The sequence below is a fragment of the Atractosteus spatula genome, chromosome 7 (genome assembly GCF_055471065.1).
Source record: "Atractosteus spatula isolate fAtrSpa1 chromosome 7, fAtrSpa1.hap1, whole genome shotgun sequence".
In the NCBI taxonomy this organism is placed as follows: domain Eukaryota; kingdom Metazoa; phylum Chordata; class Actinopteri; order Semionotiformes; family Lepisosteidae; genus Atractosteus; species Atractosteus spatula.
The window spans coordinates 41,242,919-41,262,052 of NC_142712.1; the positions used below are offsets into that span (position 1 = coordinate 41,242,919).

At 43.7% G+C, this 19,134-nt stretch overlaps 2 protein-coding genes across 3 annotated transcripts; both read right to left on the reverse strand.

Annotated features, from left to right (window-relative positions):
* Positions 1-4,725: 4,725 nt before the first annotated feature.
* Positions 4,726-12,716, reverse strand: LOC148831009 (polymeric immunoglobulin receptor-like). The gene is made up of 8 exons (XM_088920871.1): positions 12,662-12,716; positions 10,244-10,579; positions 9,092-10,021; positions 7,780-7,846; positions 7,287-7,405; positions 6,761-6,901; positions 6,629-6,678; positions 4,726-6,169 (listed from the first exon to the last, which is right to left on the reverse strand). The coding sequence occupies exons 1-8, from the start codon at positions 12,714-12,716 to the stop codon at positions 5,795-5,797; spliced, it is 2,073 nt and encodes a 690-aa protein (XP_088776997.1). The 3' UTR covers positions 4,726-5,794.
* Positions 12,717-13,363: 647 nt separating this feature from the next.
* On the reverse strand, positions 13,364-19,043 carry kiss1 (KiSS-1 metastasis suppressor). Of its 2 annotated transcripts, none has more exons than XM_088920870.1 (3): positions 17,400-19,043; positions 15,338-15,508; positions 13,364-14,287 (listed from the first exon to the last, which is right to left on the reverse strand). In XM_088920870.1, the coding sequence occupies exons 2-3, from the start codon at positions 15,480-15,482 to the stop codon at positions 14,001-14,003; spliced, it is 432 nt and encodes a 143-aa protein (XP_088776996.1). In that variant the 5' UTR covers positions 15,483-15,508; positions 17,400-19,043; the 3' UTR covers positions 13,364-14,000. The 2 variants fall into 2 exon arrangements, with proteins under 2 accessions (XP_088776996.1, XP_088776995.1); XM_088920869.1 differs by lacking the exon at positions 17,400-19,043 and adding an exon at positions 15,979-16,318.
* Between the last annotated feature and the right edge of the window lie 91 nt (positions 19,044-19,134).

Sequence of the window (19,134 nt, forward strand, 5' to 3'; positions counted from 1 at the left end):
TTCGAGTCCCAGGTCTTCGCCAGAGTGTGCCAGCGCCTGGGGATCACTAAGACGCGGACCACACCGCTGCATCCCCAGAGCGACGGGTTGGTGGAGCGGTTTAATCGGACGCTCGCCACCCAGCTAGCCACCCTGGTGTCCCGGCACCAACGGGACTGGGACCGCCACCTCCCCCTCGCGCTCTGGGCGTACAGGACTGCGGTCCAGGAATCCACCGGGTGCACCCCGGCCTCGCTCATGCTGGGCCGGGAAATGCGAACACAGGTGGACCTGGTCTTCGGCCCGCCGCCCGGAGACGGGTCGGCACCACCGGCTGGACCGGACTACGAGTGGGACCTGCGGCAGCGGATGCAGCGGGTGCACAGCTTTGCACGGACCCACCTGACACAGGCGGGGGTCCGGCAGAAGCGGTACTACGACCTGCGCTGCAGGGGGCCTGCCTTCCAGCCCGGGGACTCGGTTTGGGTGTACAACCCGCGCCGCCGCAAAGGCCTCAGCCCTAAGCTGGCGCCGTCGTGGGAGGGGCCCGCTGAGGTACTCGGGGTGGTGGGCGAGGTCTGCTACCGTGTCCGGTTGCGAACACGGGGGAGAGTGGTGGTCCTGCACCGAGACCGCCTGGCCCCCTACCGGGCCCGGGAGGAGGAGCCGTGTGGGGAGGCTCTAGAGGAGCAGCCGGGGCTGGAGCCGGCCGATAGTGGGGCGTCCATGGGTCGCCAGCCGTCACCGCGGCGCAGTGGCCGCTCACGCAGGGTTCCGCAGCAGTTGGCCGAATACGAGTACAGCCTGAGGGGGGTGTTCGACGTCGGCGAGACGCCAGACGCTTCAGGTGGGGGCAGTGTAATGCCCTCGCCTGGTGGTGAGGAGGAAGCGCCCCTAGGCGCTCGTAGTACCGCTGGGCATGCTGGGAGTGGTAGCCGGGGAGAGTCTGAGGGTCAGCACGATGACCAGCGGCTGACCCTACCTGTGTAAATAATGTCCTAGTAATTCTAGTGCCCTGTGTAGTCCTGTAAAAGTGTAGTGTGTTGTTAGGTAATTACCAACCTAAAGTTGTGTACGTGTTCCGTCAGTCTCCTCATGTGTGCGTAGATCCTGTGTTTGGGTTTTGTGTGGGAAAACGAATAAAGCTAATGCTTGTTTGTTAATTGCGTCTCCACTCGTCCTTGTTCTGAAAAGAACCTGCAAGCGCTACAATATAATAAAGTACAAGCGTTTCAGCTTACAAAACTGACTCATCAATCACTAAACTTCAGTTCCTGCTCTGCATAACGCCATGTCTAAGAAGTTAACACTGGCTTCCAGAATTCAATAAGCTGCACTACGTTGAAAACAGCACGAAACAAAACAGGATAATACCTATAAAACTATTTTATGTACACTTTTTAATGTTAGACATTAGATGAGAAAACTTACAGAACTAAGAAATTGGGTTTATAGGCTTGGTCATGAATTATAGGGAGACGTAGTCCATCCACGTCGCTATAGAAAAATAAAAAAGTCACACAAAAAAACTTCTTTAAGGGGCATTTTCAACTAAATGTCAGAAACCAAAGAACAGACCATGTAGCAAATGTAAAACTTAACAAATCTCAAAACACAAAATCTCACCTAATATTCAAGACTCGTGCAACGTCTCTTGGCCACAGAACTGAAACGACGGAAGGACCCGAGACACCCCCAGCAAAATCAAGCACAGTGTAACACGCCAAATAATTGAGCAGATCCCTACCTGCCAGTGTCGCAAAGGAAGAGCAACGGAGGAGAATCCTCCAGCGGCCTCTCTGGAGCGTGAAACCCAGGTCCTGCCCCAGGGTTGTTGCGTATAAAGGATACTCGGGTCTATTCCTTTGACCTTATTGTCGTCTCCGAAATTTACGGGAAGGTTCTGAAGGTCTGGTACAGTTTGATGACTTAAAACTATTAACTCCATCTTATAAAATACCTCGGAGCCTGGTTCGAAGCCCTGCCGTTATACAGTTATGTAATTAAATGCATTTAATGCATGTAATTAAATGTAATTAATGTGGCAACTGGGCGTTCTTGTGGGGGGGAAAAAACAATACACTGACCCTTCAGAAGCACTATGTACACATGTTCTGTCCATTTACAGTTCAATTCATCACATCTAAAAATATATACCGGATTGTGTTACTCTAAGCAACATGCATTATCAACAAAGTTTCTGTCTGGTTCACCTAGCTAGGCCCGTTCTAGCCCAATGACCCCATCCTGCTACTAAAACCTTTTCCGGCCACAGGCCTTGGAGAGCTCCGTGAAGTTGCTCCCCTACAAACAGCACAAACGATGAAACCCGCCGCATAACTTAAGTGCTGCGTTTGTGCCGGTTTGTGTCGTTGAAAAATAGCGTTTGTGCTGCTTTCAATTCCGAGATATTATAGCGCCTTGTTTTTTCGTGTAATCACGTGAATATCTTCAAGGACGTTTACAGGTACCAACATACTCGGTACTTTAACTCCTGAATGTGATGCAAACAATGGGTGCAGTTTGTTTTCTGAGTCTGTCTGGTCGGGTGAGGTGGATGTTTCAATAAATTTCAATACAGCACCTTCTTTTTCTGGCTGTGATGTACAAAAACAGCAAGGTCACGACCACCAGATCTTTCAATGTGATCTTTTGATCAGTTGACCCCAGATTTTGCAGCCTTTCCACTAATAAACATTTACATTTAGGGAGGAGTTACTTCAGTATGTTAGTTCATTGGGTTAGGTGTTTTATCTTTAAATTTATAACCATATTCTCGAAAATGTATTGCTTGTGTACTCCTTTTATTGGTGAGGAGACACCGTTGCTGTATCCTGACAACACCAGTTTCCAAATTACCGCTGGTACACGACTGCCCATATTCACATTTTTAGGTATTAGTTTCAAGATCAATATAATTTAACAATAAAAAACAAAACTGAAAGCACAAGCATAATAATGTAATAATCATAGACTTCACATTTCTATTCATTTTTGAAGGTGTTTCTCCTACCTTAAATACACGATTAAAATTGTTCAAATATCATGTATTCCTTACAGAAAACAGCGGAGACTGTTATATTCCAAATAAAAATGTATTTATTTAGAAGAATACGGGACACTGTGAATCCATAAAGACGTTAAAATAAAAATAAACCGATGTAGTTATTTTGCAAATAAGTAAAGCGTTTTAAAAATAGATTCTCATTGACAGTAAACAAGCCGATCCACCTGGCGCTGCAAGCTCGAACAGCTCTCAGACCCGTGATTGGCTAAACCCCTGACCTGAATCTTGGTGAACAATTCGGGCCACGATTGGGTGAAACTTAGCAAGATTAAGAATCGACACTCTGATTTGGTAAAGCGCCACCGCTGTAGTTCCAAGAACTATACACGTAGCTGTTTTCCTCTTGGTCCAAATACTGCAGTTCCGGTTAACATCCATTAGTTTCAAATAACTAATCAATCTAAGAGAAATCAAACTGAGCTCAAGACTGAATAGCAAACAAAGAATGTCATGGCATCCACAGCGCATTCAGGATTCAACGTGTCACGATCACGTACCAGCCGCGTTACTGTCGTATATCGCGATATGACATGCCGCCCCCGCCCCATGTCAAGACATGAAGCCCGCATATCGCGATATGATATGCGCCCCGACCCTCGATGTCGCGACATGAAGCCCGCATATCGCGATATGATATACCTCGACAAAACGCCCCCCCATGTCGCGACATGAAGCCTCCATATCGCGATATGACATGCGCCCCCCCCCCCCCCCCCCGACCCCCATGTCGCGACATGGAGTCCATATGTCGCGATATGACATACCTCGACAAAACGCCCCGCACCCATGTCGCGACATGTAGCCCGCATATCGCGATATGACATACCCCGACAAAACAACCCGCCCCATGTCGCGACATGAAGCCCGCATATCGCGATATGACATACTGCAAAATACACGACTTCACCTGGGAGAATATGACGATCTAACAAAGGCACTTACACGTCTCTTCAGAGGTCAGGGTGTGCCCTCACGCTGTATTCTACACCAAGGATTGACCAGAAACGCACGGCCGGGATTCCAGCTATGGGGCGTCGTTAATGACGTCACATGGGCCAACCAATCACAAGTGAGGAAGGCACTGCGGGAGAGACGGTGTCGGTTTACAAATTAAGAGAAAATTCCACTTAAGGAGAGAAAACGTACTGTTGCTTTAATATAATTTATTTTCAATTTTCAAAACATAGAATGTGACTGCAGTTTCATCTAATTATATTTCACAGACCGAAATCCCCTCTCGAGCACGCAGTACTCTCCTTATCTATGTGTGTTTGCGGCGATAATATCTAAAATTCTGTCATCTTTTCTGTTCTTAATCTTAATTCCTTCCTGTCAGGTCTGATAAAAGACGTGTGCAGATAAAAGTCATGTGCCAGGTCCCAAGTCGCTTCAAAGTGTTTCTTAGCATTCTGATAAAAATACAGTACTGCATTCCTACTCCACTCAGCATGTAGAACAGCTGCAAACTACTGTATTTCCACCTGTGAGCGGTGTCAGCGGGCCCGCGCCCTCGCCTCCAGCCCTAAGCGAAATTCTGCACATCCCCCGCGGCGCTCATTTCACAGTCATGACCACAGAATTCTCTTTTCACTCTTTCTCCAGTATTTATCAACACTTCGCGTTTACTTTACATTGTGAAACAAGCGTGAGGGGATCCGAATACAAAACGCTAACATCGCTTTATTTTGTTCTCCTTTTTATTTTCGAAAACAAATGTTTCAATGGAAGTCAAACAAAACCGTCAAAAACAATTTTAACTACCACAAAGTGAATATGAAATAGGAATTCAAGATGGAGGTGTGTAAAGACGTACGTTACATAAACGTGCGCTGCGGACGTATCTACATTCCGTTAAAAGCGATGGTGCAGCAGACATTCTCAGGATAAACAACGCTGGCTTTGGAAGGAATTCTTTGAATTTTCATTCTTCTTTTATCAGGTTTTAGTGACCTTTAACGCTAAAGGTTTCTTGTCATCGTCTTGACATTCTCTGCCCCCCCACCACACACACACAGAGAGAGAGAGGCAGGATGGTGTGCGTGTTAAAATGAGGGTGCTGTGTGCTTAAGATTTAAGGCCAGTGAAAATTTGATTTCAAAGACATTCACATTCCTCGAGCGAAAGCTAGCAGCTCCAACGACTTCTTTCCTGGATGATTTCCCTCCGCCTGTCCCTGTCCCCCTACATTGAATAGGCTTTGATATCTCAGATATTTGACAACGCAGTCTGCAAAAAGAAATGCGAAATGCGGGCGGATGCGCGTGGAAATGAAAGCTCTGATCGGAGCGGGAGCGAACAGCTCCGGTGTAGGTTGAGCTGATCTGCGGCTCAGTTCGTCTGTGTCTGAAACCACGTCGCGCAGGAGTCCGGCCCGCTTCACACAGTCTGACGCACAAGTTCAGGTGAGACTGGACGTCTGGCTCACAGGACACATCTCAGTACCTGTCCTGCAGATCCGCAGTGGATCAGACAAAAAACTTGTTTTTTGAAGTCATCAAACAAGAAAAAAAAGAACTAAAAAATACAAAAACCTGTCCCAGAACCAGTAGGTCACTGCTGATGTGAACAGCTTTATAATCCGCAATGCAGTGATTTAGTCAGAAGACGATATCTGCAGACATCCCAATTTAAAAAGTACTTCAGAAAACATTTTTTGCCTATTAAACAGTGCTGAATGCCACAAAGACTCCTTTTAGTCCTCCTAATAGGCAAGAGAAAGGCATAATCATGACTGCAGCAAGGCGTCCTTCACTTGAACACAACCTGTGAATATGTTACCTCCCCGTCCTCCTCCTGAATCTCTCCACCCTCATCCTCCTCACTGCTGTCTTCTTCCTTCTCCTTCTCGGCTACCCCAGCTTCCCTCTCCACCCCCTCCTGCTCTTCCTCTCTCTCCTGCTCGTCCCGGGACGGCTCCACATTCACGTAGTCTTCCTCAGCTTTGCGTGGGGCTCCACAAGCTCCCAGCTCGTTTGAGTTCGGGACGTTCACATAGTCCGAAGGGTCGATCCATCCATCCTCGGACACGTTCACGTAGTCGTGTGCTTGCTCCAGCTCGTCCTCTGCTGTCCCTTTCAGATTCAAACTGGCATATCTGGAGAACCTGCTGGGCTCCTCTGTAGACTGAGGCAAAACAGTGGAAGACTCCAGTAAGAACTGGACTATGTACCATATGAAACACAGAACATCAGGAATGTATAAATAGCTGAAAGTGCGGGCGAAGTCCTTAAACACTATCCCATCAAACATGTGTGGAGACTACATTAGACATCGCTTCTAACATGCATGTGTACTGTACAAAGCTTTGCATAAAAAGTTTGGAATAAAAGGCTTGTGGAAAATTTAGATGAACTGAAACAAGACAAAATGTAATAGGCATCATCCGCTTATTTTTGATTTGAGACAGAGATCATTTTTGCCTGCCAAATGCAAGAAGACTGTGTCTTCTGTCTCATCAAGTGGGCGTGAATTTAAACATGCAGTAGCTCCACTTGTGTAAGTGGTGTCCACAATGAAAAGCTGAAGAAGCACCACGTTTCTTTCCCAGGAATCTACTTCAGAGTTTTTAGAATCAGTACTCACCGAACTATCCGAAGAATCTGAACTATCAGTGGATGAATCGTCATCAAGCACTAAAGAAAGGAGAATTAAATAATGAATGAAGAGGACTGTAGTACTGTGTTCAGTGTTAGAGCCAGTAGGAGTTTTATCTACCGTTGACATTGCTAGTGCTGATGGCTGGCTGGAAGTAGGTGTGGTAGATGTACTGATTCTCGTTCACCACTGTTGAAGAGGTGGTCTGGATTTCTCTCAGGTGAAAGCTGGTTCCATTGTTGTGGAAGGTTATTGTACCACCTAAAGCATAGAAAACAGGCATCTTGCATAAACCTCTACTCATGTTTTCTAGTGTTACAGTATATTCAAGAACAATGAAGGCAATAACTATAACGGTCCTCTTTCAATTTGAGTTAAATTGCCATAACCCTACATTAAAAGCATGCCCCTGTCACAGGCTTGGCCCAGTTCCATCTCATTCTGGCTAATGTTCATGCACTGTGCCCAGGGCTACTCGCACGGGTGGTGAAGATTTTTAAAATAGAAAGGCAATGTCACAGTTCAGAGGGTATTTTGATCAATATGCTTTATGCAGAATTTTGATGATACAAAGTGAGTTCTTTGCAAGGTTATCTTACCCCGGCGACCTGCTGCCCACAGTGCAGTTCAGAGACCTCGTACTCACCACTGCGCTTGGTACACTTCCTTTTAATGAAGATCAGAGCGGGGATCATGAGGAGCAGCGCCAGGATCCCCAGGATCACAAAGACGATCGGGCTGACTCTTCCTGTAGTAGGACCGACACTAAAAATTCAAGAGTATATGTGTATTACATCATATGTAATAGGAAGGCATTGAACACATTATTGTATAGGAGGTGTCATTCCATAGTTTTGTTCTTGGGTTGTGGTCTCTTGAAAGATCGATTCTCTTTTCATGACATGCAGTAGGATTTACTGCCTTGTCCTAACAGCTGAGTTCTGTGCTTTTTCTTCATTGATTTGTGTGCGTGACAACACTCATTAAGGTGTGCTTAAGGACATTTCTCAACATTGTCTCCTGAAGATGATTTGTGCTAGTTCTGTTTCGAGAAGCATGTGTAAGGTAAGATGTAAGACTTAGATCTCCTGTATCTCTATTAGTGTGACTTCTGTTATTTCTGTGGGACATTTCCAAACCTCTTTGTATTGTGGTTCTCCTGTTGCTTGGTTGGGAGTGGTTCCACAGTGGTTGTAGGATTTTCACCTGCAAGAAACATGACCATGCTGCCATCACTATCAAACACAAATATAGGATTCAGTGTCCCGACTGTGAGTAACATAATACAGTGGTCAGTGGGGAGAGATATTAGGTTCCCCAGTGGCTCACAACAGAAACTTGCACACTTCATAATGTGCATGCCGAGGCCAGTGACTGGGATATCGCAGGGTCAAATTCTAGGTGTCCTGAATTGCCAGTACACCAATTTCAAAAATTGAGTTAGCCTCAGCACTGTTGTAATCAAGGATATTATTCTGTGGCTTATTATTTTTTAAGGAAAAATATGGTGTTTAGAGCATGGAGGTGAGTTTTTAATCAGAGCGCCCCCTTGTTCTGGTGCCGCCCCCAGCTGGCACTGAGCCCAGTGGGCATTCTTGGAGTTGGATCCCCACCATGACCATTGCTTGACTCTGAACTCTGGTTTGCACACTTGGAGATGAGGTGTCTAATACCCTTTTCGGTATGTACAGTGTGCGGCTCAGAAGAACCGATTGCCTGTAATTTGTTCCTGACAGGTAAATATATGGGATGTGGAAGGAACGAAGAGAGCCCCTGCCAACACTTTCTCAAACTCCCCGATCAAAACTCTCAACACCCGGGCACCGTGATGGAGTGAGACTCTGTTAGGACCAATATTTTATCCAATGTTTTAGAACCTCTGGATCATAAACTAATATGATGCTGATGGAAAAAAGATTCTAAACATAATCCAGCATCTTGAAAATGATTTTTTTGAAATAATGTCTAATTAGATTGTGTTTGCCTGAGCTAATAGACTTTTATATTTGATTAGTAACATTTTCAATTATTTTAATAAAACAACCAAATTTACTACATACTACCAAAATGTATGTAAAAATCTTAAATCCTTATCTATAATATAAATAAAACATGAATGTGTCTGTTATGAACAACAGTTATTCACTACTCTCTGTTGCCTGGCACAGAACCCATTGTCCTCTTTCTAGAAGCTTCCCTGACCCCGGGTGAGTGTTGTCGGTTTTCGTCTGTGAATTATACTAAAGAAATGTAAGTGTTCCTGTATGGCCTGGAGAGTGACCTGAGGACTGTTATACTGTACCCTTCTCACTTCTGCACCAATCACTTGAGATCACAGGCAACAAACAGCCAGCTAAACCTGTGAAAAGAAGTGCTGGAAGACACAATATTGACACCGGTTGCAGCGTTTGATGGTATCGTGGCAGTTTTCAGGTAATTCTGTATACTTACCTGGAAAGACATTCAGACGAACATCTGTGCTGATGGTTGGTTTTGTATCTATCACACAGCGGTACAGCCCTTCGTCGCTGACTTCCAGCATGGACATTGTAACAACTAGTGATTCACTCCAGGTTTGATCAACAATACTACTTCTGGGTTGACTTCTCTTGTCATCTGTACGCAACAATCTGGTACATTGTCCATTGGCATGAACTTTGCACCAGTATTTCCCATACCCGTACTGATACATTTCATTGTATTGGCACTCTATCTTTACAGAACCGCCTGCGGTTCCATTTACAATAGCTGGACCTCTAATATCAATAATTTTCAGCTCCACATTCTTACTGATTAACCAGCCAACCCCTTTTATGATACAGCTGTACTGTCCAGCATTTTTCCAGGACAGCAATGTCATTGACAGTGTCAAAGAGCAATTGTGCTGATTGTCAGTGATCATTATTACTCCACGGTTGAACTTTTGATATAATAGATTCTTACATTCGCCATGTTGCGTTTTGCACCAGTACTTCTCTTTATTCATGTGTTCCTGACTGTATTCGCAGTTGATTACCACAGATCCCTCTGATTCTGAAGACACTGTCTCTTGTACTCTGAGGCCGGGTCGGTTGAAAACCTTCAGCTCTACCTGTTGGGTCACATTGTCTCCATTCGACACAAATTTACACCTGTATCTTCCCGCATCTGTCTCCTGCAGGCGAGTCATTGTCACTGATAATTTCTTGTTGTTGACATCATCCTGCACAGTCACACGGCCTGAAAACACCCTTCCAGGATTCACCTCCGCTATACTGGGACAGGATCCACTTTGATGCACTTGACACCAGCTCTTCCGGTACTGAGTGAACTTGACGCTGTAACTACAGTCAACAATCACAGATCCACCCACTGTCCCGATGACTGTCTCCGGAGCTACAACTGAACAGGAGGAAAAGGACAGGTTAAAGAGACATTTGAATCAAAGTGCAAAACTGGAAGTGAAATAGTTAAAGCTATTTATTAAAGAAGTTTCTCAATGTTATAATTTCAATTTCATAATGATGTTTTAAAGTGATGTGATGTGCAGTTTAAGAATTCATATTAGGCACATATGCTGTATAAACGTCTCTAAAACATCTTGGGAAAGAGCAAATAGCTTACCTGGCAGAACTTTCAACTCCACTTCATGTATAGAATTTTCATATCTTGTGTCATAATAGGTTCTCCTTACTTTACAATGATATCGTCCAGAATCACGTTCTTTCAGTTGAGACAATGTTACTATAAATTTATTATTGGGTTTGTCATCCTTAATTGACATCCCATGATAATTAGTTATTTTGTCTGCTGTAACCCGGTCAGTACAAGTACCTCCGAACTCCTCTCGACACCAAACTTTCACATAGTTTCTCATTGATGATGCATACTGACATTCAACATCGACAGACCCACCGTCGATCCCGAAGACCATCTCTGGGCTGGTTACATAATATTGACCTGGACATGTAAGAGAACACTCTTTTTAGTTCATGTATCAATAGAAGTAACACTAATTCCATACAATAAAACCATATACAGTAAATAGCGAGAGAGTACAATGATGAAACAAAATATAACTCTTTTTGTAGTTGTAAGAATGGCTTTCAGTAGTTTATTGATCCAAAGATCTCCCTCAGCTGTTTCTTGAAAGAAGTCTGCCTATCAGCTCTTGTTCCAAACTCCCACAACCCTTTGTGTAAAGAAGTGTCTCTTGTTCTTTTTTTTAAATGCACTCCACATAGTCTCTACTTGAGTCCTCTGATTTGTTTCACTGCTAATTCTAAATACCTTACGTGTTGTGTTATCTGTTCTGTGTACACTTGTATACAGATGAATGAATTGCTACTGTATATACGACATTGTGAAATTTAATTTTTGACACTTAAAAAATCTAAGCAGTTTAAGTACCTGCTATAACCCACAATACACTATGAACCGTGAGTGATTTTTACCATAACTACTGGAATTTATTGTGTAAAATGTATATTTACCCCAAATAATAATTTCAAATGTAGAGAGATGAAATAATAACACCAATTATCATTAGTATATAGGAAACTTATGATAGGTGTTTTTCAGATTGTAAGTTTTACTTATAAGTAAGATTTAAGAATACATTTCTTGGACTGAGGGACTTGTCTGATATTGTGGTGGATCAGGGAATAGCAGTTAAATGGAACACTGAGAGTTACAGTAATAAACAGTCCAGACAATGATATTTCTCTTGATGCTGTTCCTCATAAGTTACCACATGTGGGTCATATTTGGATGTACTTCTATAGATGGAATGCGTGTTATTAAAAATAGGAAATTTGTATGTTATATGTGCTAATTGTGTATTTGCCTGCTCTGAATTTTTACAGCAAGATAAATGTTATTGACAGCAAGATAAATGTTGACTAACGTATGTATAACATATATAACTTTATGAATTACGAACCATTTTTTCCCATGAACAGACACGTTGTACATTATTTAACATTTAACATGAACAAAAAACATTTCCTAAAGTAGAATAAATATTTATTTAAAATGTAATATGTTTTTTTACAATGCAGATAGAAGATTTTAAAAATGAGGAAATTGGTTTGATTCGGTTTCAAGCAGAAGTGAAAACTGTACTGAAATTACCTAAAATTCAGTAGATTTGTGACAGAAGACTAAATTCGTACCCTCCCCCCTTCTTGCAAAATGTGTTATTTAATCACAAATTAGGTATATGAATGGCCCTCTTACACTATCTGCTTTAAAGTTTTCCTCAGAGAAGACGTGTACCGCTTTGCAATCAAAAGTCGATTTCAGTTCTAAGGCCTGAAGAGAAGCTTAAAATGGCGGATTTCTCTTCTGTTCTCAGCAGCTCTCCTTACCTACATCTGCTTCCCTGAGCGGCAGACATCTTTTTTAAGAGGCACATTTGAAAAGAAACGCAGCTGCACAATTTTCTTTCGCCCTTGTAAAATGCCACAGGCACAGCCACCTTCCACAAAGTGGTGGATCATGTTTAAACTATTTATACACATAATCCCATGTCAACATTATTATTTGGTCACATCCTTGGTTGAATTATTTTGAACCTTTTTGTAGCACATTAGTGATCACTCAGAGAAGGACAGAGCATTAGAACATTTTTTTTGTAAAAAAAGCTTTTCTCTCTTTCACATCCTTGTTGCTTAATTTTTTGTTTGCTGAAAAAAAGGGAAAAAGCTGCCTGCTGCACTATATCCAGAATTAAATACTAGTTGGTTTTGCATTAAACGGACGAATTCATGGTTATTAATTAAAAAAAAATCTTTATCCATCTCATCACCATTTGTAGATCAAATGGTTTTCTTTAGAAATTCTCAAAAAAGTTCAACTCAAAAGCACAAGAAAGTGCTCCAGAATGACAGAGCTTTTACAAACGCCACCCCACCGTTATTACATGTAACAATGCGCCATGAGACTGAAGGTCTGTTAACGCTTACATGTTGGCCCAGATGAAATACACGCAACTGTGAAGCAGTGACCCCTCCCCCGAAAAGGTCTCCGGTGTCCCCCTACCTCTGACCCCAGCCACAAGCAGAAGCCCCAGGCAGAGAGTGACGAGGGTCCCCATTTCTGAGAGTCCTCAGGGACCCTGCACCCAGACACAGAGGCTGTGGAGGGCGGCTGCCTCTCTGCTGCAGTTCCCTTCTGTCTGCAGGTCTCAGAGATGATTACATCAGTACCAGGCTTCTACAGAAGGAAAGCTGAAGCACAGCAAAAGCAAACAAGCTCCTTCAGTGGAAAATGTGGCTTACCGCAGCGCAAGTCTGGTACGAACAAAAATAGAAAAACCCAAATCCCTGCACATTCAGCACAACCAATTGCTATTAATGATAATCACTATAAAATAATAAAATAATTATCCGTTTTTGTGAATAACTATAACAAATTCAAAGTCCATCATAATCTGGCATGGCTGGGCACAAAAAACAAAGCAGTTATGATTAGGGTCACCAAATACATTTTGATAAAATACATATTATTGAATTGTTTAAAAAATGGTTAACAGTTAATTCATTTTGCATACAAATAACTGGAGGAATATGTATTTAATACAGTATGTATTTCAAAGGTTTAGAATATCATTCATAATGCATATGAATTTACATTACATTTACATTAAGATTTTCCATTACGTCTCTCCAATAGTCATTATAAAAATTAAATACTTGTCTTTCATTATTTATAAAAGTCAGACACTCCTACAATATATTGAAGCAAAGCTTGTTTTAATAGTTTTGTTTTCCAAAAAGTTATTCAAACAAATAAATTGGTATTACACACACAAAACAAAATACACTTTTAAATAAAAAGCTTCAAAACACATCTTCAATGTTGTTGAAAAACAAGGACTTAATCACAGTTGTAGCAACTGTTCACATAACTGCAACTGTGGTCTAATTTTTCTATGTATAAAGTCCATCAAATTTGTAGTTATTATGACGTTTAGCCTTTTACTGTATATCCATAGGATAAAGAAATACAAATATAAAAAGGTCACAGACTTTTAAACTACCCTTTAGCTACTTTATACAGTATGTCATTTATGAAAGTCTGCAACATTCTGAAGGAAACTACTTAAAAACGATCTGACCAGGCAGTAACCCGGAATTATCTCCTCTTTAGTCATGAAGAGGTGCCTGTTGTTTTTTAGCAGAAGAGACAGCTGGTTGTGGCTCAGGGGGTTAAAGGGCAACGTCTCTATGGAAAGCAGTAGCGGGGAGCCGAAAAGAGGGACTCTCAGAGCAGAACCTGGCCTTGCTCTGCGCTCTCGGCGGCGGGAGGGACGGCTCGGATTGTGTCCCTGTTTGGAGACTCTCACGGGCAGGAGCAGGCGGCTGTGCGTACGGAGGGCTCAGCCGAGCTGCGGCGGCGGGGTGCTCGCCCGGCGTTTTCCGTAACGGAGCCCGAAGGAATTCCAGTTGTAGGCGGAGAGGTTCTTCTCTCGTTTCGCGGCGGGGGGCTGGGGTCTCGCTGGGGCCCACCCGCCCCTCCTGGGGAACCGAGACCCGAACAGCAGGCTGGCCAGCGCAGGGGGAATCTTCCCAGCGGCGGGCAGGAGCAAGCGAGCTCCTGGCGGGGGCGTGGTGCTCAGCTGTCTCAGGAAGTCCTGCACGCCGGGCTCCGGCTCCTTCCCCGACACTGGAAAGGACGGAAACATGTGAATTGGCAAATGCAGGGCTGACCATAATGCCGAGTTCTGGTTTTAATCACAAGGGTATATATCTCCAGGTTTTTGGTCTCAATCAATCCAATTAAGCACATTTGTCTGAATAAGTAATTACGGAATAGGCAGAATGGAAACCAGAAGTCACTGACCAACCAAAGATGTCACTGACCAACCAAAGATGAATTAAATTTAATTCACCGATTTAACAGTCTAATTGATGTTCAAGTGCCTTTCAAACTGAGAAATGAAGGCGCATTTTTAAAGAAAGAGCTTGGAGGTCTGGGACAAGCTACCCAGCCATGTTGTCCTAGTTTCTTTTGAGGCATGTCCAGATGAGATCATTGGATCCATCAGCTACTGACAACCAAACAAGCAAGATGAGCAGAATGGACTCCTCTTGTTTGTACTGTAACTGTTCTTGTTTTCAGAAATGGATGCATGTACTCTACATACAGTAGTTTTTAAAAAATATGCTATTAGACTAGATATGGCAGATAAAATACCTTTCCATTGATGTTTCTCTAATATTGGATCACCGGATGGAGTACAAACTAGAGGGTGATACTGAGCCCATCTTGCTGATTTGGTGACTGAACAATCCCAGGATCCCCTCCAGCCATTCCCTGACTGGTCCCCGGGACACAGCTCCAACAACAGTTTATTCCAGAGCCCTGCACCTGCTCGCAGGGCTGCCTCCTGTTTCCAGCCCTTTCACTTGCCATCTCCACTTGTGGCCCTTGTCCTGTTTTACTTTTATATTATATTGTGGGGTAAAGCCTGCTGTCATATTCTGTGATTTTTTTCCCCTAAATAGCAAGCATGCCTCCCAGCCAGAACAATTAAATTCCCTCATTCACTTTCTGTTAGCCAACTATATTCCCTTCTGTCGTTCAACTAACTTCCTTGAGGAGGATTTTTCCTCTTGCGCTCTGATGCAGGATCTGCACTGCAAGTACAGTATGTGTCTAACCAAGGACAGTGCAGAAAGATCCCTGTGTCTGGTTACTCAGAGGTGGGTGTACCTGTCGGACTGGCCGAGCTGACCTGCGGGTGTCCTGCCCAAGGCTCTACCAGCTGGACGGACATCATCAGCATCATGGTCAGAAGGAGCATCATGGACTCTGTTCTGAGGGGAGTGCGCGATATCTCTTTTCCAGTGTGTCCCATTTCCTTTCCTGATCACCCAGTGGCTGCTGAAGTTCAGAGGGGAAAAAAAAATACATAAGCAGACATGTAAATTCATGAAAGGGTTTTGCTTTAATAAAGGCACTGTTTTCTTTTCAGTGTTTCAATGTTTACGTGCTCTTCCAGTGTTGGATCTTCAATGAGAGGCAATCCCACACTGCCCGACAAGGCGTTAGAAGGTAGATCGAAGCTCGTGATTCCTGCGCTTACACACTGTTGAAGCCCCATTCTGTTTCAGTTTTGTCAAAAGCACACCCATTGGAAGATAGTTTTGTTTGTGCTTTGAAACATTCAATCATCCAGCCCTCCCAGGCTTGCAGTTTCCTGTTTGAATGTCAGCATGACTGAACACACCAATCTGAAATATATAGGTTGTTGTGTCTGGTTTTGGGGCGTTGAGCTGCACGCCCCCCCCCCCCGCTTGACTCAGTCTGAGTTGTCTGCGTCGGAGGCTGCAGGAGTAACTCTGTGGTATTACCTTCCCAGTGCCCTGGAGAGATGAAAGGGGCAAAAGTCACAGTGACGCTCAGATCCTGGGCACCTGTGGGGGGTGGGGAAAGGTCAGGATCGACTTCCTGGGGAGCTCACAGTGTCAGCTATGAGAGGGGCTCTTCCTTTCTCCTAACGCTCTTCAAAAACAGCACTGCGCCACTGGAACACAAACATCAAGAACCCCCTGCCCCTCAGACACCCCGCTTCCAAACTCTCACATCTGTGACCCTTTAAACCTTTAAACCCCTCTGGTGCTTTCAGAACTGAACTGGACCTTCTGACAACTCAACACAGGAACCCAGTAATGACTTGAGGGAGTACTGTGAACTAATTTTCTTAGTTTTGCACTGAGGACACAACTCGCAGCCCTGAAATGCTTCATCTAAAAAGTCAGCATATCACCCAACAGGAGAAAAGAAATAATGCAAAAGATTGGACTTTCATAGTTTAATATTTGATCAGTATACATGTGAAGTTTTGACCAGACACCCCTGGTCTAGAGCTCTTATGAGAGATCCTGCCTAGCAGGAAAAAATAACACGAAAGAGAAAAAGATTCTGGTAATGTGCTATTTTTTCTCTTAATTTACGTTGATTGACGTTGTAACACATGAAGTAACATTGTGCGTCAGTCTCTATTGATCTCTGCATTGTTTCCAAATTCGAAAACACATTGAGGCATTAATGCTTGTAGAGTTGTGTCCATTTTAGCAACTGAACTTAATTTTACTGATTATCATCCTTGATTACCATACAAAATGGACTGTAAAATCTATGAAACAGCAGCTCTTGACATCTACAGATATGTAAACTGAAGATACTGCACTGAAGAAAGCCTTTATTCTATCTTTATATACTGTACAATGAGGTTGTCAACCTGTTGTTGACAACTTGTGCATCTCATTCTGCATTATTTTTAAAAATATTGCATATTTTCCCTTCATTGCAGTTACAAAAGTAAGAACATTAATTCACAGTACTCCCCCAAGTCATTACTGGTTTCCCTTCTGGGCTCCTGTGTTGTGTTGTCAGAAGGTCCAGTTCAGTGAAGATGTGAAAGAGGTTTATTAGGTAATGAAGAGGCCTCTGGAAGATCAGACTGACGGAGTGATTCTCTCCCTATCTGATCTGCTTACCATTGTCCACAAGCACCTTTTATACTTGGCATTCAGAGAATCACACAATTTAGAGTCATCCACATATACAGTATACAATTAACCTTTTGATCCTTCCTTCAGACTTCCATACGGTATATGTGAGACAGCGGTATACTTACTCAGCCTGTCTGTCAGTTTCTTCTGTGAAAATAACAGGTGTCTAGATAGCATGTCTTTCACACAGAGGATCTCCCATCCGCCCTGGTCAGGTACTACAACATGATGGCAGAGCAAAGCTTCTGAGCGCTTACCTTCTGCTGGAGTGCCGAGAGCACGTCTGTTGTTCACTGTGTTGGTATCCCTTATGCTGAGAAGCACAGAGCAGCAGGTCTCGGACTGGACTCGTCTTTACTCTCTGGGACTGGACCACTATTATATCACCCCAAGGCGTGCGTCACTCTCCCCCCCCACCCCACCGACACTCACAGACACAACACCCAGCCCCACTCCTACCCCTTGCTCTCCTGCCTGATCCACCTTCCTAAACCAGACCATTATTTGTCTCCGATTCTTCATTTCCTTGCTCTTGATTGAAATTCCTCCAGTTTTTTGTCCCTGAATAGATCGAAATAAGATTTTCTAATTGCGGCTCCAGTTGCGGTGAATTGCATTCTATTCCAGACCTCCTTTAGCTAAAAGGGAAGTTAGGATGAGTGCATCAAGGATGTCAACATGGCCATGTGAGGAATGTATGTACAGTACCAGTTAAGGGTTTTGTTGAATAGAATTCACTGACAGAGAAGTGGGTTATGAAATAATCAATTTCCTGCCCTCAGAGCTGCTTTCTCTTTTTCATAGCATCTGAATTGGGGCACTCTCCAGTTCAAACCACCAGACTGCACCGTGAGCATTTCACAGGGGAGAGTCAGCACTGGGTGCAGTGTGGTTTTACACCTACACATGGCACTGCAATGCACTGACACTTCGACATAGCCCTGCAGGGCAATGCAGTGGCGTGCAGCTGAATGCAGCTGCATCGCGTCTCTTGGGCACGAGGTTTGATTCCGGACTGTGGCTCCTTCTGTGCGGAGTTTGCATGTCCCCCACAGTCATGCTCCAAAGACATGCAGTCCTGGTCCATTGATGTCTCTGAATTGCCCATTTACATTGTGAGTGATTATGAGTCTGTGTACCTTACGATGGAGGGGAGTCCTGTCCCAGGGCATAGCCCCTGCTGGGTCAGGCTGGAGCTCACGTCAGCCATCGCAGGATAAAGTGGTTACAGCACACACAGCAATGCATTCAGGAGAAGGGCTGTGGCAAAGGTATGGAGAACCAGCTGAAAGCTTGCATTGTAATTAATTTAGAAAGTTAATATTTCCTGTGCTTTGATGAGACATTTATTCACTGCTCTAAAAGAAGAGCCGCGGAAATGACTACTGCCCTGCTGAGGTAGAGCTGTGACTTTGGATGGTGTTGTGCAGTGTTGCACGAGTCATCACGTGTCCAATTTGAATTCTTCATTTTGTTTGGGTTGGTGTCGGTCTCTCTCATGACATGTTGCATCCTAAAGAATTGTGAGCAGATAAACACAGAACAGCTGAGCCTAAGCAGCTCGAGGAAAACGATTTTCCTCTTGCAGTCAGACAGCGCTGCTCAGAGCTGGTTCTCTAACCTAAGGCCAGAATCTTTTCAATTTGCCACAAGCTTCTATAATTTCTCTGGATTGGCTGGGAATCATTAACAAGGTTGTCCTGAGGAGACAGTACAGAAGTCTGGGAACCAGCTAAAAAGGATGTGTCTGCCAAAATAAATGAGTAGAGGGAGCTTTCCTCAGAGCCGTTCTTTCTGGTCAGAGCTGCTGATGGCTCCAACTCGAGTCAGTGACTGTGCAAGTAGTTATGGATGGATTTTCTCTCTTTCTTTTTAAATTGAAAACAAGTTTAAACACTTTTTTTAAAACTTCTCAAAACAGATTTTTGAAATAACTTTTACTTATGATTTAAGGAATTAATTTAAAGGGCGGTGAGGTATCCTAGCCAATCC